This window comes from Leptodactylus fuscus, chromosome 4 (assembly GCF_031893055.1).
Source record: "Leptodactylus fuscus isolate aLepFus1 chromosome 4, aLepFus1.hap2, whole genome shotgun sequence".
NCBI classification, from domain to species: Eukaryota; Metazoa; Chordata; class Amphibia; order Anura; family Leptodactylidae; genus Leptodactylus; species Leptodactylus fuscus.
In genome coordinates, this window is record NC_134268.1 from 9561220 (window position 1) to 9587158 (window position 25939).

Sequence of the window (25939 nt, forward strand, 5' to 3'; positions counted from 1 at the left end):
GGAGGACGAATCAGCAGAGAAAAATCATAGCCCTGTATACAGAGCGGACCCCAGATACACCCCGAAATAAGAGGGGACCCCTAACTGTATATACAGGGCAGACCCCAGATACACCCCGAAATAAGAGGGGACCCCTAACTGTATATACAGAGCGGACCCCAGATACACCCCGAAATAAGAGGGGACCCCTAACTGTATATACAGGGCAGACCCCAGATACACCCCGAAATAAGAGGGGACCCCTAACTGTATATACAGAGCGGACCCCAGATACAGCCCGAAATAAGAGGGGACCCCTAACTGTATATACAGGGCAGACCCCAGATACACCCCGAAATAAGAGGGGACCCCTAACTGTATATACAGGGCAGACCCCAGATACACCCCGAAATAAGAGGGGACCCCTAACTGTATATACAGGGCAGACCCCAGATACAGCCCGAAATAAGAGGGGACCCCTAACTGTATATACAGGGTAGACCCCAGATACAGCCCGAAATAAGAGGGGACCCCTAACTGTATATACAGGGCAGACCCCAGATACAGCCCGAAATAAGAGGGGACCCCTAACTGTATATACAGGGCAGACCCCAGATACAGCCCGAAATAAGAGGGGACCCCTAACTGTATATACAGGGCAGACCCCAGATACACCCCGAAATAAGAGGGGACCCCTAACTGTATATACAGGGCAGACCCCAGATACAGCCCGAAATAAGAGGGGACCCCTAACTGTATATACAGGGCAGACCCCAGATACACCCCGAAATAAGAGGTGACCCCTAACTGTATATACAGGGCAGACCCCAGATACACCCCGAAATAAGAGGGGACCCCTAACTGTATATACAGGGCAGACCCCAGATACACCCCGAAATAAGAGGGGACCCCTAACTGTATATACAGGGCAGACCCCAGATACACCCCGAAATAAGAGGGGACCCCTAACTGTATATACAGGGCAGACCCCAGATACACCCCGAAATAAGAGGGGACCCCTAACTGTATATACAGGGCAGACCCCAGATACACCCCGAAATAAGAGGGGACCCCTAACTGTATATACAGGGCAGACCCCAGATACACCCCGAAATAAGAGGGGACCCCTAACTGTATATACAGGGCAGACCCCAGATACAGCCCGAAATAAGAGGGGACCCCTAACTGTATATACAGGGCAGACCCCAGATACAGCCCGAAATAAGAGGGGACCCCTAACTGTATATACAGGGCAGACCCCAGATACAGCCCGAAATAAGAGGGGACCCCTAACTGTATATACAGGGCAGACCCCAGATACACCCCGAAATAAGAGGGGACCCCTAACTGTATATACAGGGCAGACCCCAGATACAGCCCGAAATAAGAGGGGACCCCTAACTGTATATACAGGGCAGACCCCAGATACACCCCGAAATAAGAGGTGACCCCTAACTGTATATACAGGGCAGACCCCAGATACACCCCGAAATAAGAGGGGACCCCTAACTGTATATACAGGGCAGACCCCAGATACACCCCGAAATAAGAGGGGACCCCTAACTGTATATACAGGGCAGACCCCAGATACACCCCGAAATAAGAGGGGACCCCTAACTGTATATACAGGGCAGACCCCAGATACACCCCGAAATAAGAGGGGACCCCTAACTGTATATACAGGGCAGACCCCAGATACACCCCGAAATAAGAGGGGACCCCTAACTGTATATACAGGGCAGACCCCAGATACACCCCGAAATAAGAGGGGACCCCTAACTGTATATACAGGGCAGACCCCAGATACAGCCCGAAATAAGAGGGGACCCCTAACTGTATATACAGGGCAGACCCCAGATACAGCCCGAAATAAGAGGGGACCCCTAACTGTATATACAGGGCAGACCCCAGATACAGCCCGAAATAAGAGGGGACCCCTAACTGTATATACAGGGCAGACCCCAGATACACCCCGAAATAAGAGGGGACCCCTAACTGTATATACAGGGCAGACCCCAGATACACCCCGAAATAAGAGGGGACCCCTAACTGTATATACAGGGCAGACCCCAGATACACCCCGAAATAAGAGGGGACCCCTAACTGTATATACAGGGCAGACCCCAGATACAGCCCGAAATAAGAGGGGACCCCTAACTGTATATACAGGGCAGACCCCAGATACAGCCCGAAATAAGAGGTGACCCATATACTTCTCTTCTGTACATTGAATATGCTCTGTTACATTGTATAGCTCTGCACTCCTCTGTGCTGCTGTTCTGTTACATTGTATAGCTCTGCACTCCTCTGTGCTGCTGCTCTGTTACATTGTATAGCTCTGCACTCCTCTGTGCTTCTGTTCTGTTACATTGTATAGCCCTGCACTCCTCTGTGCTGCTCTTCTGTTACATTGTATAGCCCTGCACTCCTCTGTGCTTCTGTTCTGTTGCATTGTATAGCCCTGCACTCCTCTGTGCTTCTGTTCTGTTACATTGTACAGCTCTGCACTCCTCTGTGCTGCTCTTCTGTTACATTGTATAGCTCTGCACTCCTCTGTGCTTCTGTTCTGTTACATTGTATAACTCTGCACTCCTCTGTGCTGCTGTTCTGTTACGTTGTATAGCTCTGCACTCCTCTGTGCTTCTGTTCTGTTACATTGTATAGCCCTGCACTCCTCTGTGCTGCTCTTCTGTTACATTGTATAGCCCTGCACTCCTCTGTGCTTCTGTTCTGTTACATTGTATAGCCCTGCACTCCTCTGTGCTGCTGTTCTGTTACATTGTATAGCCCTGCACTCCTCTGTGCTGCTGTTCTGTTACATTGTATAGCCCTGCACTCCTCTGTGCTGCTGTTCTGTTACATTGTATAGCTCTGCACTCCTCTGTGCTTCTGTTCTGTTACATTGTATAGCTCTGCACTCCTCTGTGCTGCTGCTCTGTTACATTGTATAGCCCTGCACTCCTCTGTGCTTCTGTTCTGTTGCATTGTATAGCTCTGCACTCCTCTGTGCTGCTCTTCTGTTACATTACTTTGCACCTCTCTGCTGCTGATCTGTTACAGTGTGTCAGGATGTTCCTGTCGCTCACACACAGGTTCCCATTCCATCAGCGGGGTGATACCACACGGTGTATTACCTGACTGTTACTATATACAGAGGTTGGAGGACTCCTTAAGCTCTCCAATCGTTTCCTTCTGGTCGTCTTTGATTCTTTTTTGTGTGTTGCTCGGAGTAGTCGCTGCGTTGCGTTGCGTTCAGTCGCCTCATTCGGGATTGTTACTTGTGTTAGCTGTGAACATCTTGTCGCACACTCGGCTCTGCTATCACCTGGATAGATGTGACCTCCTGCAGTACAGAGTATTTCAGGAGAGAAGTGTACAGTTACAGTTACAGACTGGAAAGAGTGTTCTCCCCAGCAGCACAGAGTATTTCAGGATACAAATGCAACACTATCATGATGGATCAAAGGTTAAGGGTTACCTAGTGGACAGGAGATGAGCGGCTGCCAGGCGCCCCTGCTCCAGTATATAGACCCGTCATGACGTGATGAGCGGAACGCGTTTCTGTACGCTTCTGTGCCGCTCGCCAGGGAAATGGCTTCGGAATGCGCAATAAACATCTCTCTTATTAATTGCTCTTCACTCTGGATTAAAGTCAAGTCCCCCGAGCTGGAAATTTCCACTTTACACAGAACCTAATGAAAATATCAAATAATGAAATTAAAATTGTCCTTGATTAAAGTATCAGCGGCGAGAGCAGGGGGCGGCGGTCCTGCCGTATGCCTTTAAGAGAGCTTCGTAGCCTTCCCTTTAATGATACATCCTTGCTTTTGTCCTCGCTTGGTTCTATCTGTTCCTGGCAAAGCTGGGTGACCACCAATAGGGTTTCTGTATTGCTATGTAGCTGCCCATGTTGCTGGTGCACAACCCAGCTTTCCCTGGAACAGATCACATCAGAATTGTGTTCAGAAGTAATATTTAGGGGTAAGTGCCCTTATAGGTTCAGTCTGGGCGGGGACCGATGGGTAAGGAACCGTCTGATGTGTTAGTGATGCATTATTTTGTGTATCAGTCTTCACTGTAGTCCTAGCATTCTATTCGTGTCGCATTAGGTTAGCTATAACCTAATAATAATTCTAGCGTTTCTTCTACTAAAGATCACTGACCGGAGCCCCCTGTTCATTGTATCCGCAGGTCCTGGGTGTTCTGTCCAGTAAACTTTTATATTCACTTTTGATTGCATTGTGTCAGTCTTCACTGCAGTCCTGGAATTTTATTCATGAACCTAAAATTGCAGGATCAATAACGTGAATGCAGGTCATTTTTAGTCCTGCCCTTTCCACCCTTCCTATCAGTGATTTTGTGCCCCCTCCCCATCTGCCAGGCTAGTAGCGGGCGATGGTAATTTTGAGTCATGTAGACAGCGGCACAGAAGGATAGTCGCTGCCAAGGTTTTCTCTGATGGAAATCTGTTGTGAAACGCTTTCAAAGAATGTGTTGGAGCGGCTGCTGCGGCATGTGAGTGGGACGTCGCCTGCTCCGGAGCCGCGCTCGCTCGTGATGCACCACCAATTACTCAGAGCCGGGTGGGGGCGGCAGCGCGGGTCTCTCAAGGAGAAGGGGATTTTCCTTCTCTTCCTTATATGGAGACGCTGGTAATAGCTAATGTGTAATATAGGGGTATACGACCTGTATAATGTACTGGGTGGGGGGGGGACACGTGTATAGGTGCGAGCTCCATGGTCACCACATGACATGGACTATCACATGTGCGGACACTATGGCGAGGATCATCTGACAACCACAGTGAGAAATTCTTGCAGTTGTCACTGTCACTTGCATTCTCTTCGGGAAGCCTTGAGTTGCCATTATGTAGGGTGTGACTTCCGTCTGTCCGTACACTCACGGCTCTTGGTATATGTGATGCTGCTATTATAATTCTTGTATGTCCTGCTTTGTAGGGCAGGAGAGCAGAGAACAGGGCAGAAGAAGAGCAGAGAACAGTGCAGTGCAGGAGAGCAGAGAACAGTGCAGGGCAGGAGAGCAGAGAACAGTGCAGGGCAGGAGAGCAGAAAACAGGGCAGGGCAGGAGAGCAGAAAACAGGGCAGGGCAGGAGAGCAGAGAACAGGGCAGGGCAGGAGAGCAGAGAACAGGGCAGGGCAGGAGAGCAGAGAACAGGGCAGGGCAGGAGAGCAGAGAACAGGGCAGGAGAGCAGAGAACAGGGCAGGGCAGGAGAGCAGAGAACAGGGCAGGGCAGGAGAGCAGACAACAGGGCAGGGCAGGAGAGCAGAGAACAGTGCAGGGCAGGAGAGCAGAGAACAGTGCAGGGCAGGAGAGCAGAGAACAGTGCAGGGCAGGAGAGCAGAGAACAGGGCAGGGCAGGAGAGCAGAGAACAGGGCAGGAGAGCAGAGAACAGGGCAGGAGAGCAGAGAACAGGGCAGGAGAGCAGAGAACAGGGCAGGGCAGGAGAGCAGAGAAGAGTGCAGGGCAGGAGAGCAGAGAAGAGTGCAGGGCAGGAGAGCAGAGAAGAGTGCAGGGCAGGAGAGCAGAGAAGAGTGCAGGGCAGGAGAGCAGAGAAGAGTGCAGGGCAGGAGAGCAGAGAAGAGTGCAGGGCAGGAGAGCAGAGAAGAGTGCAGGGCAGGAGAGCAGAGAAGAGTGCAGGGCAGGAGAGCAGAGAAGAGTGCAGGGCAGGAGAGCAGAGAAGAGTGCAGGGCAGGAGAGCAGAGAAGAGTGCAGGGCAGGAGAGCAGAGAAGAGTGCAGGGCAGGAGAGCAGAGAAGAGTGCAGGGCAGGAGAGCAGAGAAGAGTGCAGGGCAGGAGAGCAGAGAAGAGTGCAGGGCAGGAGAGCAGAGAAGAGTGCAGGGCAGGAGAGCAGAGAAGAGTGCAGGGCAGGAGAGCAGAGAAGAGTGCAGGGCAGGAGAGCAGAGAAGAGTGCAGGGCAGGAGAGCAGAGAAGAGTGCAGGGCAGGAGAGCAGAGAAGAGTGCAGGGCAGGAGAGCAGAGAAGAGTGCAGGGCAGGAGAGCAGAGAAGAGTGCAGGGCAGGAGAGCAGAGAAGAGTGCAGGGCAGGAGAGCAGAGAAGAGTGCAGGGCAGGAGAGCAGAGAAGAGTGCAGGGCAGGAGAGCAGAGAAGAGTGCAGGGCAGGAGAGCAGAGAAGAGTGCAGGGCAGGAGAGCAGAGAAGAGTGCAGGGCAGGAGAGCAGAGAAGAGTGCAGGGCAGGAGAGCAGAGAAGAGTGCAGGGCAGGAGAGCAGAGAAGAGTGCAGGGCAGGAGAGCAGAGAAGAGTGCAGGGCAGGAGAGCAGAGAAGAGTGCAGGGCAGGAGAGCAGAGAAGAGTGCAGGGCAGGAGAGCAGAGAAGAGTGCAGGGCAGGAGAGCAGAGAAGAGTGCAGGGCAGGAGAGCAGAGAAGAGTGCAGGGCAGGAGAGCAGAGAAGAGTGCAGGGCAGGAGAGCAGAGAAGAGTGCAGGGCAGGAGAGCAGAGAAGAGTGCAGGGCAGGAGAGCAGAGAAGAGTGCAGGGCAGGAGAGCAGAGAAGAGTGCAGGGCAGGAGAGCAGAGAAGAGTGCAGGGCAGGAGAGCAGAGAAGAGTGCAGGGCAGGAGAGCAGAGAAGAGTGCAGGGCAGGAGAGCAGAGAAGAGTGCAGGGCAGGAGAGCAGAGAAGAGTGCAGGGCAGGAGAGCAGAGAAGAGTGCAGGGCAGGAGAGCAGAGAAGAGTGCAGGGCAGGAGAGCAGAGAAGAGTGCAGGGCAGGAGAGCAGAGAAGAGTGCAGGGCAGGAGAGCAGAGAAGAGTGCAGGGCAGGAGAGCAGAGAAGAGTGCAGGGCAGGAGAGCAGAGAAGAGTGCAGGGCAGGAGAGCAGAGAAGAGGGCAGGGCAGGAGAGCAGAGAAGAGGGCAGGGCAGGAGAGCAGAGAAGAGGGCAGGGCAGGAGAGCAGAGAAGAGGGCAGGGCAGGAGAGCAGAGAAGAGGGCAGGGCAGGAGAGCAGAGAAGAGGGCAGGGCAGGAGAGCAGAGAAGAGGGCAGGGCAGGAGAGCAGAGAAGAGGGCAGGGCAGGAGAGCAGAGGGCAGGGCAGGAGAGCAGAGGGCAGGGCAGGAGAGCAGAGAACAGTGCAGGGCAGGAGAGCAGAGAACAGTGCAGGGCAGGAGAGCAGAGAACAGTGCATGACAGGAGAGCAGAGAACAGGGCAGGACAGGAGAGAAGAGAACAGTGCATGGCAGGAGAGCAGAGAACAGTGCAGGGCAGGAGAGCAGAGAACAGGGCAGAGAACAGTGCATGGCAGGAGATCAGAGAACAGGGCAGTGCAGGAGAGCAGAGAACAGTGCATGGCAGGAGAGCAGAGAACAGTGCAGGGCAGGAGAGCAGAGAACAGAGCAGAGAACAGTGCATGGCAGGAGAGCAGAGAACAGGGCAGTGCAGGGCAGGAGAGCAGAGAACAGTGCATGGCAGGAGAGCAGAGAACAGTGCATGGCAGGAGAGCAGAGAACAGGGCAGGGCAAGGCAGGAGAGCCGAGAACAGTGCAGGGCAGGAGAGCCGAGAACAGTGCAGGGCAGGAGAGCCGAGAACAGTGCAGGGCAGGAGAGCAGAAAGCAGGGCAAGGCAGGAGAGCCGAGAACAGTGCAGGGCAGGAGAGCAGAGAAGAGTGCAGGGCAGGAGAGCAGAGAAGAGTGCAGGGCAGGAGAGCAGAGAAGAGTGCAGGGCAGGAGAGCAGAGAAGAGTGCAGGGCAGGAGAGCAGAGAAGAGTGCAGGGCAGGAGAGCAGAGAAGAGTGCAGGGCAGGAGAGCAGAGAAGAGTGCAGGGCAGGAGAGCAGAGAAGAGTGCAGGGCAGGAGAGCAGAGAAGAGTGCAGGGCAGGAGAGCAGAGAAGAGTGCAGGGCAGGAGAGCAGAGAAGAGTGCAGGGCAGGAGAGCAGAGAAGAGTGCAGGGCAGGAGAGCAGAGAACAGTGCAGGGCAGGAGAGCAGAGAACAGGGCAGGGCAGGAGAGCAGAGAACAGGGCAGGAGAGCAGAGAACAGGGCAGGAGAGCAGAGAACAGGGCAGGAGAGCAGAGAACAGGGCAGGGCAGGAGAGCAGAGAAGAGTGCAGGGCAGGAGAGCAGAGAAGAGTGCAGGGCAGGAGAGCAGAGAAGAGTGCAGGGCAGGAGAGCAGAGAAGAGTGCAGGGCAGGAGAGCAGAGAAGAGTGCAGGGCAGGAGAGCAGAGAAGAGTGCAGGGCAGGAGAGCAGAGAAGAGTGCAGGGCAGGAGAGCAGAGAAGAGTGCAGGGCAGGAGAGCAGAAAACAGGGCAGGGCAGGAGAGCAGAAAACAGGGCAGGGCAGGAGAGCAGAAAACAGGGCAGGGCAGGAGAGCAGAAAACAGGGCAGGGCAGGAGAGCAGAGAACAGTGCATGACAGGAGAGAAGAGAGCAGGGCAGGACAGGAGAGAAGAGAGCAGGGCAGGACAGGAGAGAAGAGAGCAGGGCAGGAGAGCAGAGAACAGTGCAGGGCAGGAGAGCAGAGAACAGTGCAGGGCAGGAGAGCAGAGAACAGTGCAGGGCAGGAGAGCAGAGAACAGTGCAGGACAGGAGAGCAGAGAACAGTGCAGGACAGGAGAGCAGAGAACAGTGCATGACAGGAGAGCAGAGAACAGGGCAGGACAGGAGAGCCGAGAACAGGGCAGGACAGGAGAGAAGAGGGCAGGGCAGGAGAGCAGAGAACAGGGCAGGGCAGGAGAGCCGAGAACAGGGCAGGACAGGAGAGAAGAGGGCAGGGCAGGACAGGAGAGAAGAGGGCAGGGCAGGAGAGCAGAGAACAGGGCAGGGCAGGAGAGCAGAGAAGAGTGCAGGGCAGGAGAGCAGAGAACAGTGCATGGCAGGAGAGCAGAGAGCAGGGCAGGACATGAGAGAAGAGGGCAGGGCAGGAGAGCAGAGAACAGTGCAGGGCAGGAGAGCAGAGAACAGTGCAGGGCAGGAGAGCAGAGAACAGTGCAGGGCAGGAGAGCAGAGAACAGGGCAGGACAGGAGAGAAGAGGGCAGGGCAGGAGAGCAGAGAAGAGTGCAGGGCAGGAGAGCAGAGAACAGGGCAGGACAGGAGAGAAGAGGGCAGGGCAGGAGAGCAGAGAACAGGGCAGGGCAGGGCAGCAGAGAACAGTGCATGGCAGGAGACTGCATATTATACTCTAGTCACATAAAGAGCTGCATTCAGAATTTATCTGGCTACCACTTAAAGGGAGTCTGTCAGCAGGACGATTGGTATCAGACTAATGACCTTGGAGGCGACTACTACACCTTCCCAAAATGTGTAAATGAGCTGAAAAGGTCTTTAGGGGTCTCATCGTCTCCGGCTGGGGCTTCACTCTCGCCCCTAAATAGGCGCAGCTCTGCAGAAAACTGATGAGGAGACATAAGAGTGTAGGCAGAGGAGCTGTCCGAGGTGCTGACAACACTGCAGAGGTCAGAAGTGTCAGCAGGGAGCGATTTCCCTGTATGAGACCCTCCACCCTGATGCTATGTATGAGCCCCCACCCCACCCTGACGATCCCCTGTATGATCTCCCCTCCACAATCACATGTATGAGCCCCTGTTCCCCTGTATGAGCTCTTCACCACCCCAATCCACTGTATGAGCTCCTCCCCTTTAATCCCCTATATGAGCCCCCCCCCTCCCCCCCAATGCCCTGTATGAGGACCCCCTCCCCCCTTCCCTGTATCCTCTCTTTCTAGATGTCTATAATACTTTTCTTCTTTCCTTTAACAGCCACCCAGATTGACCCCCACGATCTTGAGGAGCTGTTCCAGATCACTTCTGGGGATGTGTTTAGAATAAATTCTAACGGTGGGTATCCTAAACGTCCTGTGCTGGGCTGTGCGCGGGCACCCCAAAGGAGGGGGGTATAGATGATATGGGCTTGTGTGACGGTCCCTGTAGAATCTCCTTTGAGCTGGTATCAGCGCTGTCACCTGTTTGTTACAATGTATCAGTGTAGACATTAGTGTCCTTGAGGGTTTGATACAGGATATCAGACATTGCTAAGAACCTAAATGTGTTATAAGTTTGTTACAATGTGTCAGTGATTGGTTCTCGCCGGTGTCGGAATAGTTTCCTACAATGTATCCCAGCGGATTGTCTGGACTGGATTGCTGATATCTCTAACATGCGCTGACACATTGTAACAAGCTCTACAGCTGTAAACACAAATTCCGTTCACTGACATAAAGTATATTAGAGAGACCCCGTTGTTTCTTCCATGTAGGAGTCTCCTTTAAGAAGGACTTCTGAGCCTGCGTCCCTATGACAACACTTCCGTCCCTTGTTATCTGTGGCTTTATCTGCCTTGACACCCTATAACCAGATGCAGATCTTCCTTCTTCCCTTATAGATTTAGATTGGTTGCCATGAGGCTCTGTTACTCTAGGACCAGGAAGTGTTGTCAGAGGGACGCTACCTTAATGATGATAGATTGTAGGATTTATGTTTAGTTCTTATATTCTCCACCACACAGAGTAGTTCTTCCCCGTAGTCGTGTGCCAGTCCTCAGATAAGCCTTCCTGGCAGGGGCAGCTTGTGCTCATTCCCTCTAGTACTTAGTTTCTTCTTGTGTCTCTCTTGTTGACAGTACAGTCTCTGGAGAGAAGTCTGCGCTCCCTGGGGACTCCTAGTGACACCGCAGAGCTCAGAGACCGCCTGTAAGTTACAACCTCATGTGTCACTAAATGTACCGCACACCTGTACGCCTGCGCCCTATGGCAACACTTCTGGGCAAAGGGAAAAGAAAACCTGCAGCAGAAATAGTCACGTGCTGGATTAGTAGGTCCGAACCTGACAGACCCTGATAACAGGCCGAGGCTGACACTATGTATAGTGATAATCAGCAATATGAAGACCTGAGCAAACAGCGCCCCCTATCACAGCATAATATAATGTATGTACACAGTGACTGTACCAGCAGAATAGTGAGCGCAGCTCTGGGGTATAATACAGGATAAGTAATGTAATGTATGTACACAGTGACTGCACCAGCAGAATAGTAAGCGCAGCTCTTGAGTATAATACAGGATAAGTAATGTATGTACATAGTGACTGCACCAGCAGAATAGTGAGTACAGCTCTGGAGTATAATACAGGATAAGTAATGTAATGTATGTACACAGTGACTGCACCAGCAGAATAGTGAGCGCAGCTCTGGAGTATAATACAGGATAAGTAGTGTAATGTATGTACATAGTGACTGCACCAGCAGAATAGTGAGTACAGCTCTGGAGTATAATACAGGATAAGTAATGTAATGTATGTACACAGTGACTGCACCAGCAGAATAGTGAGCGCAGCTCTGGAGTATAATACAGGATAAGTAATGTAATGTATGTACACAGTGACTGTACCAGCAGAATAGTGAGCGCAGCTCTGGAGTATAATACAGGATAAGTAATGTAATGTATGTACACAGTGACTGTACCAGCAGAATAGTGAGCGCAGCTCTGGAGTATAATACAGGATAAGTAATGTAATGTATGTACACTGTGACTGTACCAGCAGAATAGTGAGCGAAGCTCTGGAGTATAATACAGGATAAGTAATGTAATGTATGTACACAGTGACTGCACCAGCAGAATAGTGAGTGCAGCTCTGGAGTATAATACAGGATAAGTAATGTAATGTATGTACACAGTAACTGTACCAGCAGAATAGTGAGCGCAGCTCTGGAGTATAATACAGGATAAGTAATGTAATGTATGTACACAGTAACTGTACCAGCAGAATAGTGAGCGCAGCTCTGGAGTATAATACAGGATAAGTAATGTAATGTATGTACACAGTGACTGTACCAGCAGAATAGTGAGCGCAGCTCTGAGGTATAATACAGGATAAGTAATGTAATGTATGTACACAGTGACTGCACCAGCAGAATAGTGAGCGCAGCTCTGGAGTATAATACAGGATAAGTAATGTAATATATGTACACAGTGACTGCACCAGCAGAATAGTGAGCGCAGCTCTGGAGTATAATACAGGATAAGTAATGTAATGTATGTACACAGTGACTGCACCAGCAGAATAGTGAGCGCAGCTCTGGAGTATAATACAGGATAAGTAATGTAATGTATGTACACTGTGACTGTACCAGCAGAATAGTGAGCGCAGCTCTGGAGTATAATACAGGATAAGTAATGTAATGTATGTACACAGTAACTGCACCAGCAGAATAGTGAGTGCAGCTCTGGAGTATAATACAGGATAAGTAATGTAATGTATGTACACAGTGACTGCACCAGCAGAATAGTGAGCGCAGCTCTGGAGTATAATACAGGATAAGTAATGTAATGTATGTACACAGTGACTGCACCAGCAGAATAGTGAGCGCAGCTCTGGAGTATAATACAGGATAATGTATGTATGTACACAGCATATTAACTGTTTGTAAATGTTATTTCTATGTATTGTAGTGTTATAGTAACTTTACTGTTTTGAAGGGTTAATCTTGAATTTTTGCCCTCAGTCTGAGCATATATTACTGTGGCGTGTGCTGGGGCGATATATTATACACGTATTTCTAGTGAAATCTCATGTGGGACAACTTGTCATCTGTTAGGTTGATGCGACGCTCGGCAGCCTCGGCTCTGCTCCTTCTATCCTACTGTAAAACAGTTGACAAAGTAAAGTCCTGATGTAGATGTTTTAAAGAGAACACAAAAATTCCATAAAAAAGTAAATATTCAGATCTAGTAATCTCTTTACTCTTAGAGCGGCGCTTTCATGTCCGGATTAGAGAGCAGCAGGAATAAATGGCGAGAGCGCAGTGCGAGCTAAGCCCAGGGCTGTATGCTGTGCAGTCAAGGTATTACTTTGAAGGGATTAGCACATTAGCATGACTCTAAAGACGTGTCACAGCCTTTATGGAAATCGTCTTCTCCACCCGACTCTTCCTCAAAGCCCTATAAGAAATATACACGAGACGCCAAGAAAGGCCTCCCCCTTATTACACTAACTGACACTTAAAAGCGGGCGATATGAACTACACCGCAATCATCTCTTCATTATATCACATTAGTAGCACCCCCAACATTCACCACAATCATTCATAATGTGAGGACCGCAAAATCCTCCGAAACATGAGGAACCTTAGGAAAGATCAGAGGGGAGCAGCGAAGAAGACGCCACCATGCAGTATTATAGTACTGATGATACTCATGTACATAGGGGGCAGTATTATAGTAGTTATATTCTTGTACATAGGAGCAGTATTATAGTAGTTATATTCTTGTACATAGGAGGCAGTATTATAGTAGTTATATTCTTGTACATAGGGGCAGTATTATAGTAGTTATATTCTTGTACATAGGAGTAGTATTATAGTAGTTATATTCTTGTACATAGGAGTAGTATTATAGTAGTTATATTCTTGTACATAGGAGTAGTATTATAGTAGTTATATTCTTGTACATAGGAGTAGTATTATAGTAGTTATATTGTTGTATATAGGAGCAGTATTATAGTAGTTATATTCTTGTACATAGGAGCAGTATTATAGTAGTTATATTCTTGTACATAGGAGTGGTATTATAGTAGTTATATTCTTGTACATAAGAGCAGTATTATAGTAGTTATATTCTTGTACATAAGAGCAGTATTATAGTAGTTATATTCTTGTACATAGGAATAGTATTATAGTAGTTATATTCTTGTACATAGGAGCAGTATTATAGTAGTTATATTCTTGTACATAGGAGTAGTATTATAGTAGTTATATTCTTGTACATAGGAGTAGTATTATAGTAGTTATATTCTTGTACATAGGAGCAGTATTATAGTAGTTATATTCTTGTACATAGGAGTAGTATTATAGTAGTTATATTCTTGTACATAGGAGTAGTATTATAGTAGTTATATTGTTGTATATAGGAGCAGTATTATAGTAGTTATATTCTTGTACATAGGAGCAGTATTATAGTAGTTATATTCTTGTACATAGGAGTAGTATTATAGTAGTTATATTCTTGTACATAGGAGTAGTATTATAGTAGTTATATTCTTGTACATAGGAGCAGTATTATAGTAGTTATATTCTTGTACATAGGAGCGGTATTATAGTAGTTATATTCTTGTACATAGGAGTAGTATTATAGTAGTTATATTCTTGTACATAGGAGTAGTATTATAGTAGTTATATTCTTGTACATAGGAGGTAGTATTATAGTAGATATATTCTTGTACATAGGAGTAGTATTATAGTAGTTATATTCTTGTACATAGGAGTAGTATTATAGTAGTTATATTCTTGTACATAAGAGCAGTATTATAGTAGTTATATTCTTGTACATAAGAGCAGTATTATAGTAGTTATATTCTTGTACATAGGAATAGTATTATAGTAGTTATATTCTTGTACATAGGAGCAGTATTATAGTAGTTATATTCTTGTACATAAGAGCAGTATTATAGTAGTTATATTCTTGTACATAGGAATAGTATTATAGTAGTTATATTCTTGTACATAGGAGCAGTATTATAGTAGTTATATTCTTGTACATAGGAGTAGTATTATAGTAGTTATATTCTTGTACATAGGAGTAGTATTATAGTAGTTATATTCTTGTACATAGGAGCGGTATTATAGTAGTTATATTCTTGTACATAGTGGCGGTATTATAGTAGTTATATTCTTGTACATAGGAGCGGTATTATAGTAGTTATATTCTTGTACATAGGAGCGGTATTATAGTAGTTATATTCTTGTACATAGGAGTAGTATTATAGTAGTTATATTCTTGTACATAGGAGGTAGTATTATAGTAGTTATATTCTTGTACATAGGAGTAGTATTATAGTAGTTATATTCTTGTACATAGGAGTAGTATTATAGTAGTTATATTCTTGTACATAGGAGCAGTATTATAGTAGTTATATTCTTGTATATAGGAGCAGTATTATAGTAGTTATATTCTTGTACATAGGAGCAGTAGTATTATAGTAGTTATATTCTTGTACATAGGAGTAGTATTATAGTAGTTATATTCTTGTACATAGGAGTAGTATTATAGTAGTTATATTCTTGTACATAGGAGCAGTATTATAGTAGTTATACTCTTGTACATAAGAGGTAGTATTATAGTAGTTATATTCTTGTACATAGGAGTAGTATTATAGTAGTTATATTCTTGTACATAGGAGCAGTAGTATTATAGTAGTTATATTCTTGTACATAGGAGTAGTATTATAGTAGTTATATTCTTGTACATAGGAGTAGTATTATAGTAGTTATATTCTTGTACATAGGAGTAGTATTATAGTAGTTATATTCTTGTACATAGGAGGTAGTATTATAGTAGTTATATTCTTGTACATAGGAGCAGTATTATAGTAGTTATATTCTTGTACATAGGAGTAGTATTATAGTAGTTATATTCTTGTACATAGGAGCAGTATTATAGTAGTTATATTCATGTACATAGGAGGTAGTATTATAGTAGTTATATTCTTGTACATAGGAGTAGTATTATAGTAGTTATATTCTTGTACATAGGAGGTAGTATTATAGTAGTTATATTCTTGTACATAGGAGTAGTATTATAGTAGTTATATTCTTGTACATAGGAGTAGTATTATAGTAGTTATATTCTTGTACATAGGAGCAGTATTATAGTAGTTATATTCTTGTACATAGGAGTAGTATTATAGTAGTTATATTCATGTACATAGGAGGTAGTATTATAGTAGTTATATTCTTGTACATAGGAGTAGTATTATAGTAGTTATATTCTTGTACATAGGGGGCAGTATTATAGTAGTTATATTCTTGTACATAGGAGGTAGTATTATAGTAGTTATATTCTTGTACATAGGAGTAGTATTATAGTAGTTATATTCTTGTACATAGGAGGTAGTATTATAGTAGTTATATTCTTGTACATAGGAGTAGTATTATAGTAGTTATATTCTTGTACATAGGAGTAGTATTATAGTAGTTATATTCTTGTACATAGGAGTAGTATTATAGTAGTTATATTCTTGTACATAGGAGCAGTATTATAGTAGTTATATTCTTGTACATAGGAGCAGTATTATAGTAGTTATATTCTTGTACATAGGAGCAGTATTATAGTAGTTATATTCTTGTACATAGGAGGTAGTATTATAGTAGTTATATTATTGTACATAGGAGCAGTATTATAGTAGTTATATTCTTGTACATAGGAGTAGTATTATAGTAGTTATATTCTTGTACATAGGGGGCAGTATTATAGTAGTTATATTCTTGTACATAGGAGTAGTATTATAGTAGTTATATTCTTGTACATAGGAGCAGTATTATAGTAGTTATATTCTTGTACATAGGAGTAGTATTATAGTAGTTATATTCTTGTACATAGGAGTAGTATTATAGTAGTTATATTCTTGTACATAGGAGTAGTATTATAGTAGTTATATTCTTGTACATAGGAGCAGTATTATAGTAGTTATATTCTTGTACATAGGAATAGTATTATAGTAGTTATATTCTTGTACATAGGAGCAGTATTATAGTAGTTATATTCTTGTACATAGGAGCAGTATTATAGTAGTTATATTCTTGTACATAGGAATAGTATTATAGTAGTTTATTCTTGTACATAGTGGCGGTATTATAGTAGTTATATTCTTGTACATAGGAGTAGTATTATAGTAGTTTATTCTTGTACATAGTGGCGGTATTATAGTAGTTATATTCTTGTACATAGGAGCAGTATTATAGTAGTTATATTCTTGTACATAGGAGCAGTATTATAGTAGTTATATTCTTGTACATAGGAGTAGTATTATAGTAGTTATATTCTTGTACATAGGAGTAGTATTATAGTAGTTATATTCTTGTACATAGGAGCAGTATTATAGTACTTATATTCTTGTACATAGGAGCAGTATTATAGTAGTTATATTCTTGTACATAGGAGTAGTATTATAGTAGTTATATTCTTGTACATAGGAGCAGTATTATAGTACTTATATTCTTGTACATAGGAGTAGTATTATAGTAGTTATATTCTTGTACATAGGAGCAGTATTATAGCAGTTATATTCTTATACATAGGAGTAGTATTATAGCAGTTATATTCTTATACATAGGAGTAGTATTATAGTAGTTATATTCTTGTACATAGGAGGTAGTATTATAGTAGTTATATTCTTGTACATAGGAGTAGTATTATAGTAGTTTATTCTTGTACATAGTGGCGGTATTATAGTAGTTATATTCTTGCTCCTCTCCTCGGTCAGGTTTCCTCCGTGTCCTCACATATATGTTCGGTTTGTAGCCGTGTCTGTGTATGGCGGTGATTTCTTCTTACACTTTACATATATTTTTCTTCCGGTCTCCCTGTTCTGTGAATTGAGGACAGATCTGTTTCCATAGTTACTGGCTATTTTCATTTCTACATATAAATGTTATTCCACCTTTCCTCTTTGTATTATTCGGTACTTTGGTGCGTTTCGCTCTCCCGCGTCCTAGCACTTATCACTTCTTACATGGTGGGTCTTTCTTCTGCCCCAGTCCTTACATTCTCCTCGCTTCTGTTCTTGTCCAGCCATTCTTATGCTAATAAAGCTTCACTATTCATTCTCTATGTTCCCCGGTGTGTTCCTCAGGATCTCTTCTTGCCGTCACTTTTGCTTTGATCGTGCGGTGCGATCTCTATAATAAATATTGGATGTGTCTCTTGTCCTGGGATCAGATCTAGATCTTCCCTGCACTGATACATTGTAACAATCTCTGGCTGTATAAAAGCAGGGTTATATTTTCCTTCACGTAACCAGAACACAGTGTGACCACTCTAAGGGGCTCTTTTATACGTTCTCATAACTCTTGTCGTCGCGTCCCTCTTTAGTTCTTCCTGGAAATGTTTGGCTAATTTGACAACCTTCTAGTACAATCCACTTCCAGGAGGAGTTACAGAGGGTCTGCTCAGTGCACAGATAAATCCCAAGCACAGCCATGATAAAATGCTGCGTCCTCTTCAAACAGCTGATCGATGGGGGGGCGGTTGCCGGATCACCCCGATCCTATACTCATGATCAATCCTAAGGAATAGGGTATTGTCATGTAAGTCTTATGAAACCCCTTTAAAGGGGTGTTAGTAAATGTAAACCTTAAAGGAAAGGGGTTTTCCTTGAGTGACTTATAGATGACCTATCTTTAGTTTAGCAGGGGCCTGGGACCGATACCGATCAGCCGGATGAAGGGTTCACAGCGTTTTGGTGAATACCGTACATTATATAGTGGCTGTGTTGGGTATTGCAGCTCAGACCAATTCACTTGAATGATAATGAGCTTCAGATAGATCATGTGACTGTTGAAAGGCTTCTGATTGGGGGTCTCGGGGGTCCGACCCCTGTCCATCAGATATCGGTGACCTCTTTTAAGGATCGGTCACCCATCTCCTTTCCAGAAGTAACACGAAGACCCATGAGGAGCGCGCGGCGTCCGGGTCCTGCTGAGGATTTCCAGCGGCGCCCAGAGCGGTGGCGTCGTACATAACAGCTTCATCCCCGATACACGTTGATGTAGACGTTACATAAAGCGATTCGCGTTCAGACCTCGCCGCACCTTTTTACTTGCAAAATTAGAAAATAAATCCATTTTCTGGTAAATCTATTCAAAAGCCAAGCGAGCAGAAAAGCGCGTGCTTACACAGCAGTCCTGTGGCCAGAGAGCTTGTCGCCTGCCCCCTCCCCCCTTATCTCGCCTCCCCTCCTTATCTCTACAATGCACTAATCATATGGCTTGCAAATGCTCTGCAGCACTACCGAAAATCCTCTCCATCCCCCGTGAGCCTCCGGCGGCTGCAGAGCCGATACCGCGCTCCCGGACAATGAGCGCAGCTTGTGGGGAGGGGGTGAAGGGAGAGGCGAATGGCCCGTAGAGGAGATTAACTCTTACTATTGGAGGGAACATCTGCGGAGAACGTGGCCGCCTCTCGTCCTTTTCCGTTTGGCCAGGGGTGAAAAAAAATTCTCTTGGCTTTGCATTTAGCGACGACCTTGCTCCAAATTAGGATTTAACGCTCCCTCGCCCTGTGTCTGAGCTCTAGGAATCGCCTCTTTAACTTCCATAGTTGCCCTGGGAATCTTGGTCGCGGAGTCGTCCTGTAGTGTGATCTTGTATTCTGTGATAGATGAGGTGACGACCACTAATGGCCGCCCATGAGGGTATCCACAGAATCCCAATAGAGTTCAAATCTGCATAGTCAGCAAGTGTCTTACCCCCCCCCCCCCCCATCCTCACTATCCCACTTTGTTTTCTGTAGCCCCTCCTGTGTGTCAGTGTTCACTGTACTACTGGGATTCTATTCATGATATACATGATGTTCATGATAGTTCAATGACCTGTATGACCCTCTCTGGAGCACTAACAATGCCCCCCCCCCCCTTCCCTGGAGCGTTACTAATGACCCCCTCCCCCAGCACTTTCAATCACTACCAATCACCCGCCTCCGTGGAGAACTGCCAATGACCCCCCTTCTCTCTGGAGCACTACCAATGACCCCATCCCCCCCACCCCCACCTTGAGTACTACCCTTCGTGCCCCAGAGAGGGAAGGGGGCTTCCCTCCCTGGAGCACGACCAATGACCCCCCACCACCACCACTGGACGACTACCAATGACCCCCACCCCCACCCCACCTGGAGCACTACCAATGACCCCTTCCCCCCCACCTTGAGTACTACCAATGACCCCCCCCCCCTTCCTGGAGCACTACCAATGACCCCCACCCCCACCCCACCTGGAGCACTACCAATGACCCCTTCCCCCCCACCTTGAGTACTACCAATGACCCCCCCCCCCCCTTCCTGGAGCACTACCAATGACCCCCCCCACCACCACCACCTTGAGCACTACCAATGACCCCCCCACACACACACCTGGAGCACTTCCAATGACCCCCCCCCACCACCACCACCACCTTGAGCACTTCCAATGACCCCCCACCACCACCACCACCTTGAGCACTACCAATGACCCCCCCCCCACCTGGAGCACTTCCAATGACCCCCCCACCACCACCACCTGGAGCACTTCCAATGACCCCCCCCACCACCACCACCTGGAGCACTGCCAATGACCCCCCCCACCACCACCACCACCTTGAGCACTACCAATGACCCCCCCCCCCACCTGGAGCACTTCCAATGACCCCCCCACCACCACCACCTTGAGCACTTCCAATGACCCCCCCCACCACCACCACCTGGAGCACTGCCAATGACCCCCCCCACCACCACCACCACCTTGAGCACTACCAATGACCCCCCCCACCACCACCACCACCTTGAGCACTTCCAATGACCCCCCACCACCACCACCACCTTGAGCACTTCCAATGACCCCCCCACCACCACCACCTTGAGCACTTCCAATGACCCCCCCACCACCACCACCTTGAGCACTACCAATGACCCCCCACCACCACCACCTTGAGCACTTCCAATGACCCCCCACCACCACCACCACCTTGAGCACTACCAATGACCCCCCCCCCCCCCCACCTGGAGCACTTCCAATGACCCCCCACCACCACCACCACCTGGAGCACTACCAATGACCCCCCCCCACCACCACCACCTGGAGCACTACCAATGACCCCCCCACCTGGAGCACTACCAATGACCCCACCACCACCACCTTGAGCACTACCAATGACCCCCCCCTTCCTGGAGCACTACCAATGACCCCCCCACCACCATCTTGAGCACTACCAATGACCCCCGCCCCCCACCTGGAGCACTGCCAGTGACCCCTCCCCCCCACCTGGAGCACTGCCAGTGACCCCTCCCCCCCACCTGGAGCACTGCCAGTGACCACTCCCCCCCACCTGGAGCACTACCAATGACACCTCCCCTCCCATCTCCAGCAATGACCCTCTTCCCGAGCCCCTATAGGGCCCCCTAGTGACCATAGCACTTCCTGGCGGCCACACGGCTGTTTTTGGTGAGGTCGGCAGCGATCACTTATGATGGATTGTGGGAGAATACCTGGAGAGGTTTCTATGGTATCGCCTGCTCACTTTCCAGCTGACACATCTGCCTATTGGGAGATCACAGCACAACACTGGCAGACAAGCAGCCTGAGCCACAGCAGCACAGAGGATTCTGAATGTGATTCTCATTAGGATGTATAGTATAGCAGAGCTAAGTATGTTGTCAGTCAGTCACCGGTAATGTCGGCGTCCTGCAGATTTGGGATCTTTTTCCTCTTTCTGATTTTGGGTTTGCTCCTTTTTGTGTCGGTGTCATGCCATCTAGCTGTGATCTGATGCGGCGCCTCGTCTGCTCCCTCTCCCCTCTCGCAGCATGCAGCCGCACAGAAGCCCCTCCCCCCTGACTACTGTGTATTACATTACCCTAGGAGGATACCGGAGCCGGGGTTACTTGTGCGATTGTGATATTTATCTTGGTATTTTTTTCAATAATTTAACCCTCCGACCGTCGCTCCGTGTCGTCCATCACCCACTGACCGGTCAGACATTATATGATGATGTCACTTACATTCCATAGTGATTTATCCTCTCCGCAGGAGCTCTTGTAATAATCCGTGCCTCGCACTGCGCACCGCCGCCGCCGCCTCCTCCTCCTCATTCCCTCACTCCAGGGTTGAGGTCACTTAAGTTTTTCTTGCAATCGTTCATCTTCAAGTCTGCATTGCATGACTGCCCAACACGCTGGTCTGGTACAGGCGTGTAACATGCTAGTGGATGCTGTGACCACATGGACAAGGCCTTACAGACCACACAGGGTTTGTTTGTAGTCTGTAAAACATGGAGATACACAGATTATATAATTACATAATGTAAAAAAACAAAACTTAGGTCCATCAAGTTCAACCAAGGGATCGGAAAGGGAATGACTAAAGGGACGATAGCAAAGTGGAGTGCTAAAGGCTTAATGAGTCTCCACACACCTATATGGTGGTCTCTCCCTAAGGAGTGACAATATCCCCTTAAAGGGACGAGTGAAGGATAGAAGTATTCCAAAAATATACATCTTTTTTAAAGGGATCCTATCATTACAATGCAATGTTTTCTCAATCACATGTAGGAATAGCCTACACAGTATAATGCCCCTTTAAAGGGATCCTATCATTGGATTCCCTTTTTTTCTCCGTAACATGTAGGCTATTCTTCTCCTACCTTTAGATGTCTTCTCCGCGCCGCCGTTCGGTAGAAATCCCGGTTCTTGTCAGTATGCAAATATTGCGTTTTAATGATAGGATCCCTTTAAGCTGCCAGCTGCTTTAAAGGGATTCTACCACTAAACCAACATTTTTTCTATTTACCACCTCGGAATAGCCTTAAGAAAGGCTATTCGTCTCCTACTTTGCTCAGTCGCCTCCGGCCCGCCGTTCCGTAGAAATACCGGTTTTTACTGGTATGCAAATTAGTTCTCTCGCAGAATTGGGGGCAGGCCCCGGCGCTTAAACGGCCATGGGGGCGTACCCATTGCTGCCGGAGAACTGTCTCCAGCGACGCCTCCATCTTCAGCCGCATCCTCCCCTTTTCTCGTTGTCTTCTGTCTGGGTCAACTCCGACGCTTGCGCCATCGGCTCTACCAGTCAGACACCAGCAGAGTCGAGTGCGCATGCTGGCTGGCGGCCATTTTTGGGAGGCCGCTTTTGCTCTTGTAGTTCAATACAGGAGCGGTCTCCCAAAAATGGCCGCCGGCCGGTATGCGCACTCTGCTCTGCTGGTGTCTCACTGGTGGAGCCAACGGCGCAGGCGTCACAGTTTGACCCAGACGGCAGACAGAAGAGGCGGTTGCAGCTGAAGATGGAGGCATCACTGGAGACGGTTCTCTGGCAGCAATGGGGACACCCCCCAGTGCTGTTTGAGAGCTGGGGCCCGCCCCTAGTGCTGTGAGAGAACTCATTTGCATATTGGTAAAAAACGGTATTTCTTTTGAACGGCGGAGGCGACTGAGCAAGGTAGGAGACGAATAGCCTTTCTTAAGGCTATTCCGAGGTGGTAAATAGAAAAAATGTTGGTTTAGTGGTAGAATCCCTTTAAGCTCCTGGGGTAGGCTATTCCACAGATTCACGGCCCTTACAGTGAAGATCTGCTTAAGAATTTTACAAAACAAAGTAATATAGCTACATTGTAGCAAACTGGGGGCGGAGCCTTGAAAGGGGTACCCGGGTTTTTACTGTTATCCTCCATCCTGTCCTTACTAGAGATGAGCGAGTACTGTTTGGATCAGCCGATAGAAATGAATGGATGCACCTGGTACTTCCGCTTTGATGGCGGCCGGCCGCTTAACCCCCCGCGTGCCGGCTACGTCCATTCATTTCTATGCGAGCATGCTGTTCGGATCGGCTGATCCGAACAGTACTCGCTCATCTCTAGTCCTCACCCCTTTAAGTAAAACTTTTCCGACTACTTCTTTATGGTACAACCCATTGTCCCTGAATGCGGCTCCCGCCATGTGTCCCGTATTGTGTACAAAGTGCGGCCGTTTAATGTAAATTGCGCATTATACATTCACGGCGTGCAGAGCGCGGCCCCACACGGAGGTATTTACACCGCGCCGCGCTCGGCCCGCTGCCGCCACGAGGCCTGTAAATATTTAGCGCGCGCAGATTAATCTCCTCCATAAGTCATCGCCGGTCATCTTCCACTACTTAACGCCACCACCGAGAGCCCACCGCCATCTCCTGCACTAGACTGCGAGGGGAAGTCACCCGGGGCGCGCTAATAATTACCGTAATGAAGTGTCCTCCGCCTCCTGTTTATTAAATGAAGGGAAGTTTGCTGAACAATGTGAAATTCCTCCTCTTATTTCTTTTTAATGAGGCTCTCCGATGAAGCATGTCTTAAGCTGCGTTGTGGGGATCGTACAGGCGAGCGCGGTTACATAACGGCGTTTTACTGTAGCTAATATCTACCGCCAATAAGGCGGCCGCAGCGCTGGGTATTAATAAGGGGTCATGTGACCCGCGTTCCTGCACATTCATGGCCTACATGCTGCTGAATCGCACTGCGGCTTTGTTGCTTTACATACTTAGGGCAGTTCGGGGTTATGCTCCAGTCCTATCCAAAGCTGCACTGAGAATTGGACACATCTTCTATAAACTTGGCAGAGATCATATAAGTTACTGTAATCTGAGGCCTTCATGGTTTATACTGCATTCACCTGCAGAGCTGCACCAAACATTGTGTTGGTGATGAGGCACTCCGCAGAAGCTTAGTCCTGATCTGTCCGCCTGGGGTATCTCTCTTCATTCTCCACACACATGCAGATCTGCAGCGAGAATTGTATTCACTTCTAGTAGAATATCTATTCGGTAGTGCCGTAGATTATCCTATAGTCAGTACAGGCTGTGTTTATAACATGTCTTATACTCCATTCACATCCGGAGCTGCACTCAGCATTGTAATATTGCTGCTAGAATCAGTCACCATTGTGTCTTATACTCCATTCACATCCAGAGCTGCACTTAGCATTGTAATGTCTGCTGCTAGAAACAGTCCCCACTGTTTCTTATACTCCATTCACATCCAGAGCTGCACTCAGCATAGTAATGTTGCTGCTAGAATCAGTCACCATTGTGTCTTATGCTCCATTCACATCCAGAGCTGCACTGAGCATTGTAATATTGCTGCTAGAATCAGTCACCATTGTGTCTTATGCTCCATTCACATCCGGAGCTGCACTCAGCATTTTAGTGTCTGGTTCTAGGATCAAGTCACCATTGTGTCTTATGCTCCATTCACATCCAGAGCTGCACTGAGCATTGTAATATTGCTGCTAGAATCCGTCACCATTGTGTCTTATGCTCCATTCACATCCAGAGCTGCAGTGTGTGTAGTAAAGGCTGCTGCTAGAATCAGTCACCATTGTGTCTTATGCTCCATTCACATCCGGAGCTGCACTCAGCATTTTCGTGTCTGGTTCTAGGATCAAGTCACCATTGTGTCTTATGCTCCATTCACTTCCGGAGCTGCACTGAGCGTTGTAATGTTGCTGCTAGAATCAGTCACCATTGTGTCTTATTCTCCATTCACATCCAGAGCTGCAGTGTGTGTAGTAAAGGCTGCTGCTAGAATCAGTCACCATTGTGTCTTATGCTCCATTCACATCCAGAGCTGCACTCAGCATTTTAGTGTCTGGTTCTAGGATCAAGTCACCATTGTGTCTTATGCTCCATTCACTTCCGGAGCTGCACTGAGCGTTGTAATGTTGCTGCTAGAATCAGTCACCATGGTGTCTTATGCTCCATTCACATCCAGAGCTGCGGTGTGCCTCATAAAAGGTTGCTGCTATACTCCAATCACATCCAGAGCTGCACTTTGTATTTGCATCCATCCACTCTATGGTTATGTCAGACGCTCACACCCAGAGCTGCGCTGAGATTTCTGGTTACCACCAGCTGATCACATTCCCTCCTATTCCCTATCTAATGCTCCGGTAACCTCTAAAGCTGCAGTCGACACCCCTGAAAGCCTCACAGAGATCCTCCTGTGCGTTGTCAGCCTGCAGGGCCTCAGGGTCGCCTCTGTCCCCGGACGCCGCAGTCTCTTATCATGAGTGTTTGACCTCTTTTGTTGAAGTTGTGACTATTTTTGTCCTCTTGTGTTTTTGTCATCGGCCCCTCTTCTGTTTTCTAGGCATTTCACGCAGCAGGAGACCAATAACATCGTAACCTCCAGCACCAAGTCTATCCGCCAGCTGTCCGAGCTCGTGAAGGTCTCCACCCGGGTCAGTATCTGCTCATCCTCTTCACATCCCCTTTAACTTTTTGCACCTTGTTTTACCTTTTGTTGTCAGGTCCGACACCTGACAACCCCCAGATCTGCGCAGTGGATGTGATCTGAAGCAGCCGGCTCTGTACACTGTGTAGTCAATAGGAGCTGAGCTGCAGTGACACGACGTGGCCACTGCGCGGTGTATCGAGCTGCTTCCTATACCCTGGTGGCCACAGAGTCTGATCGTTGGGTTGTCGGGTGTCAGACCCCAGTGATCTTATATGGGTGGCCTAGTC

General features: G+C 47.5%; 1 protein-coding gene across 2 annotated transcripts in view; it reads left to right on the forward strand.

Annotated features, from left to right (window-relative positions):
• The window catches only part of TSNARE1 (t-SNARE domain containing 1), a 197688-nt gene that overhangs the window by 50745 nt on the left and 121004 nt on the right, over positions 1-25939 (forward strand). For both annotated transcript variants that reach the window (XM_075270039.1, XM_075270038.1), the window contains exons 4-6: positions 9695-9772; positions 10554-10623; positions 25566-25656. In XM_075270039.1, coding sequence (XP_075126140.1) covers positions 9695-9772; positions 10554-10623; positions 25566-25656 — 239 coding nt within the window. The remainder of the gene's footprint in view (positions 1-9694; positions 9773-10553; positions 10624-25565; positions 25657-25939) is intronic.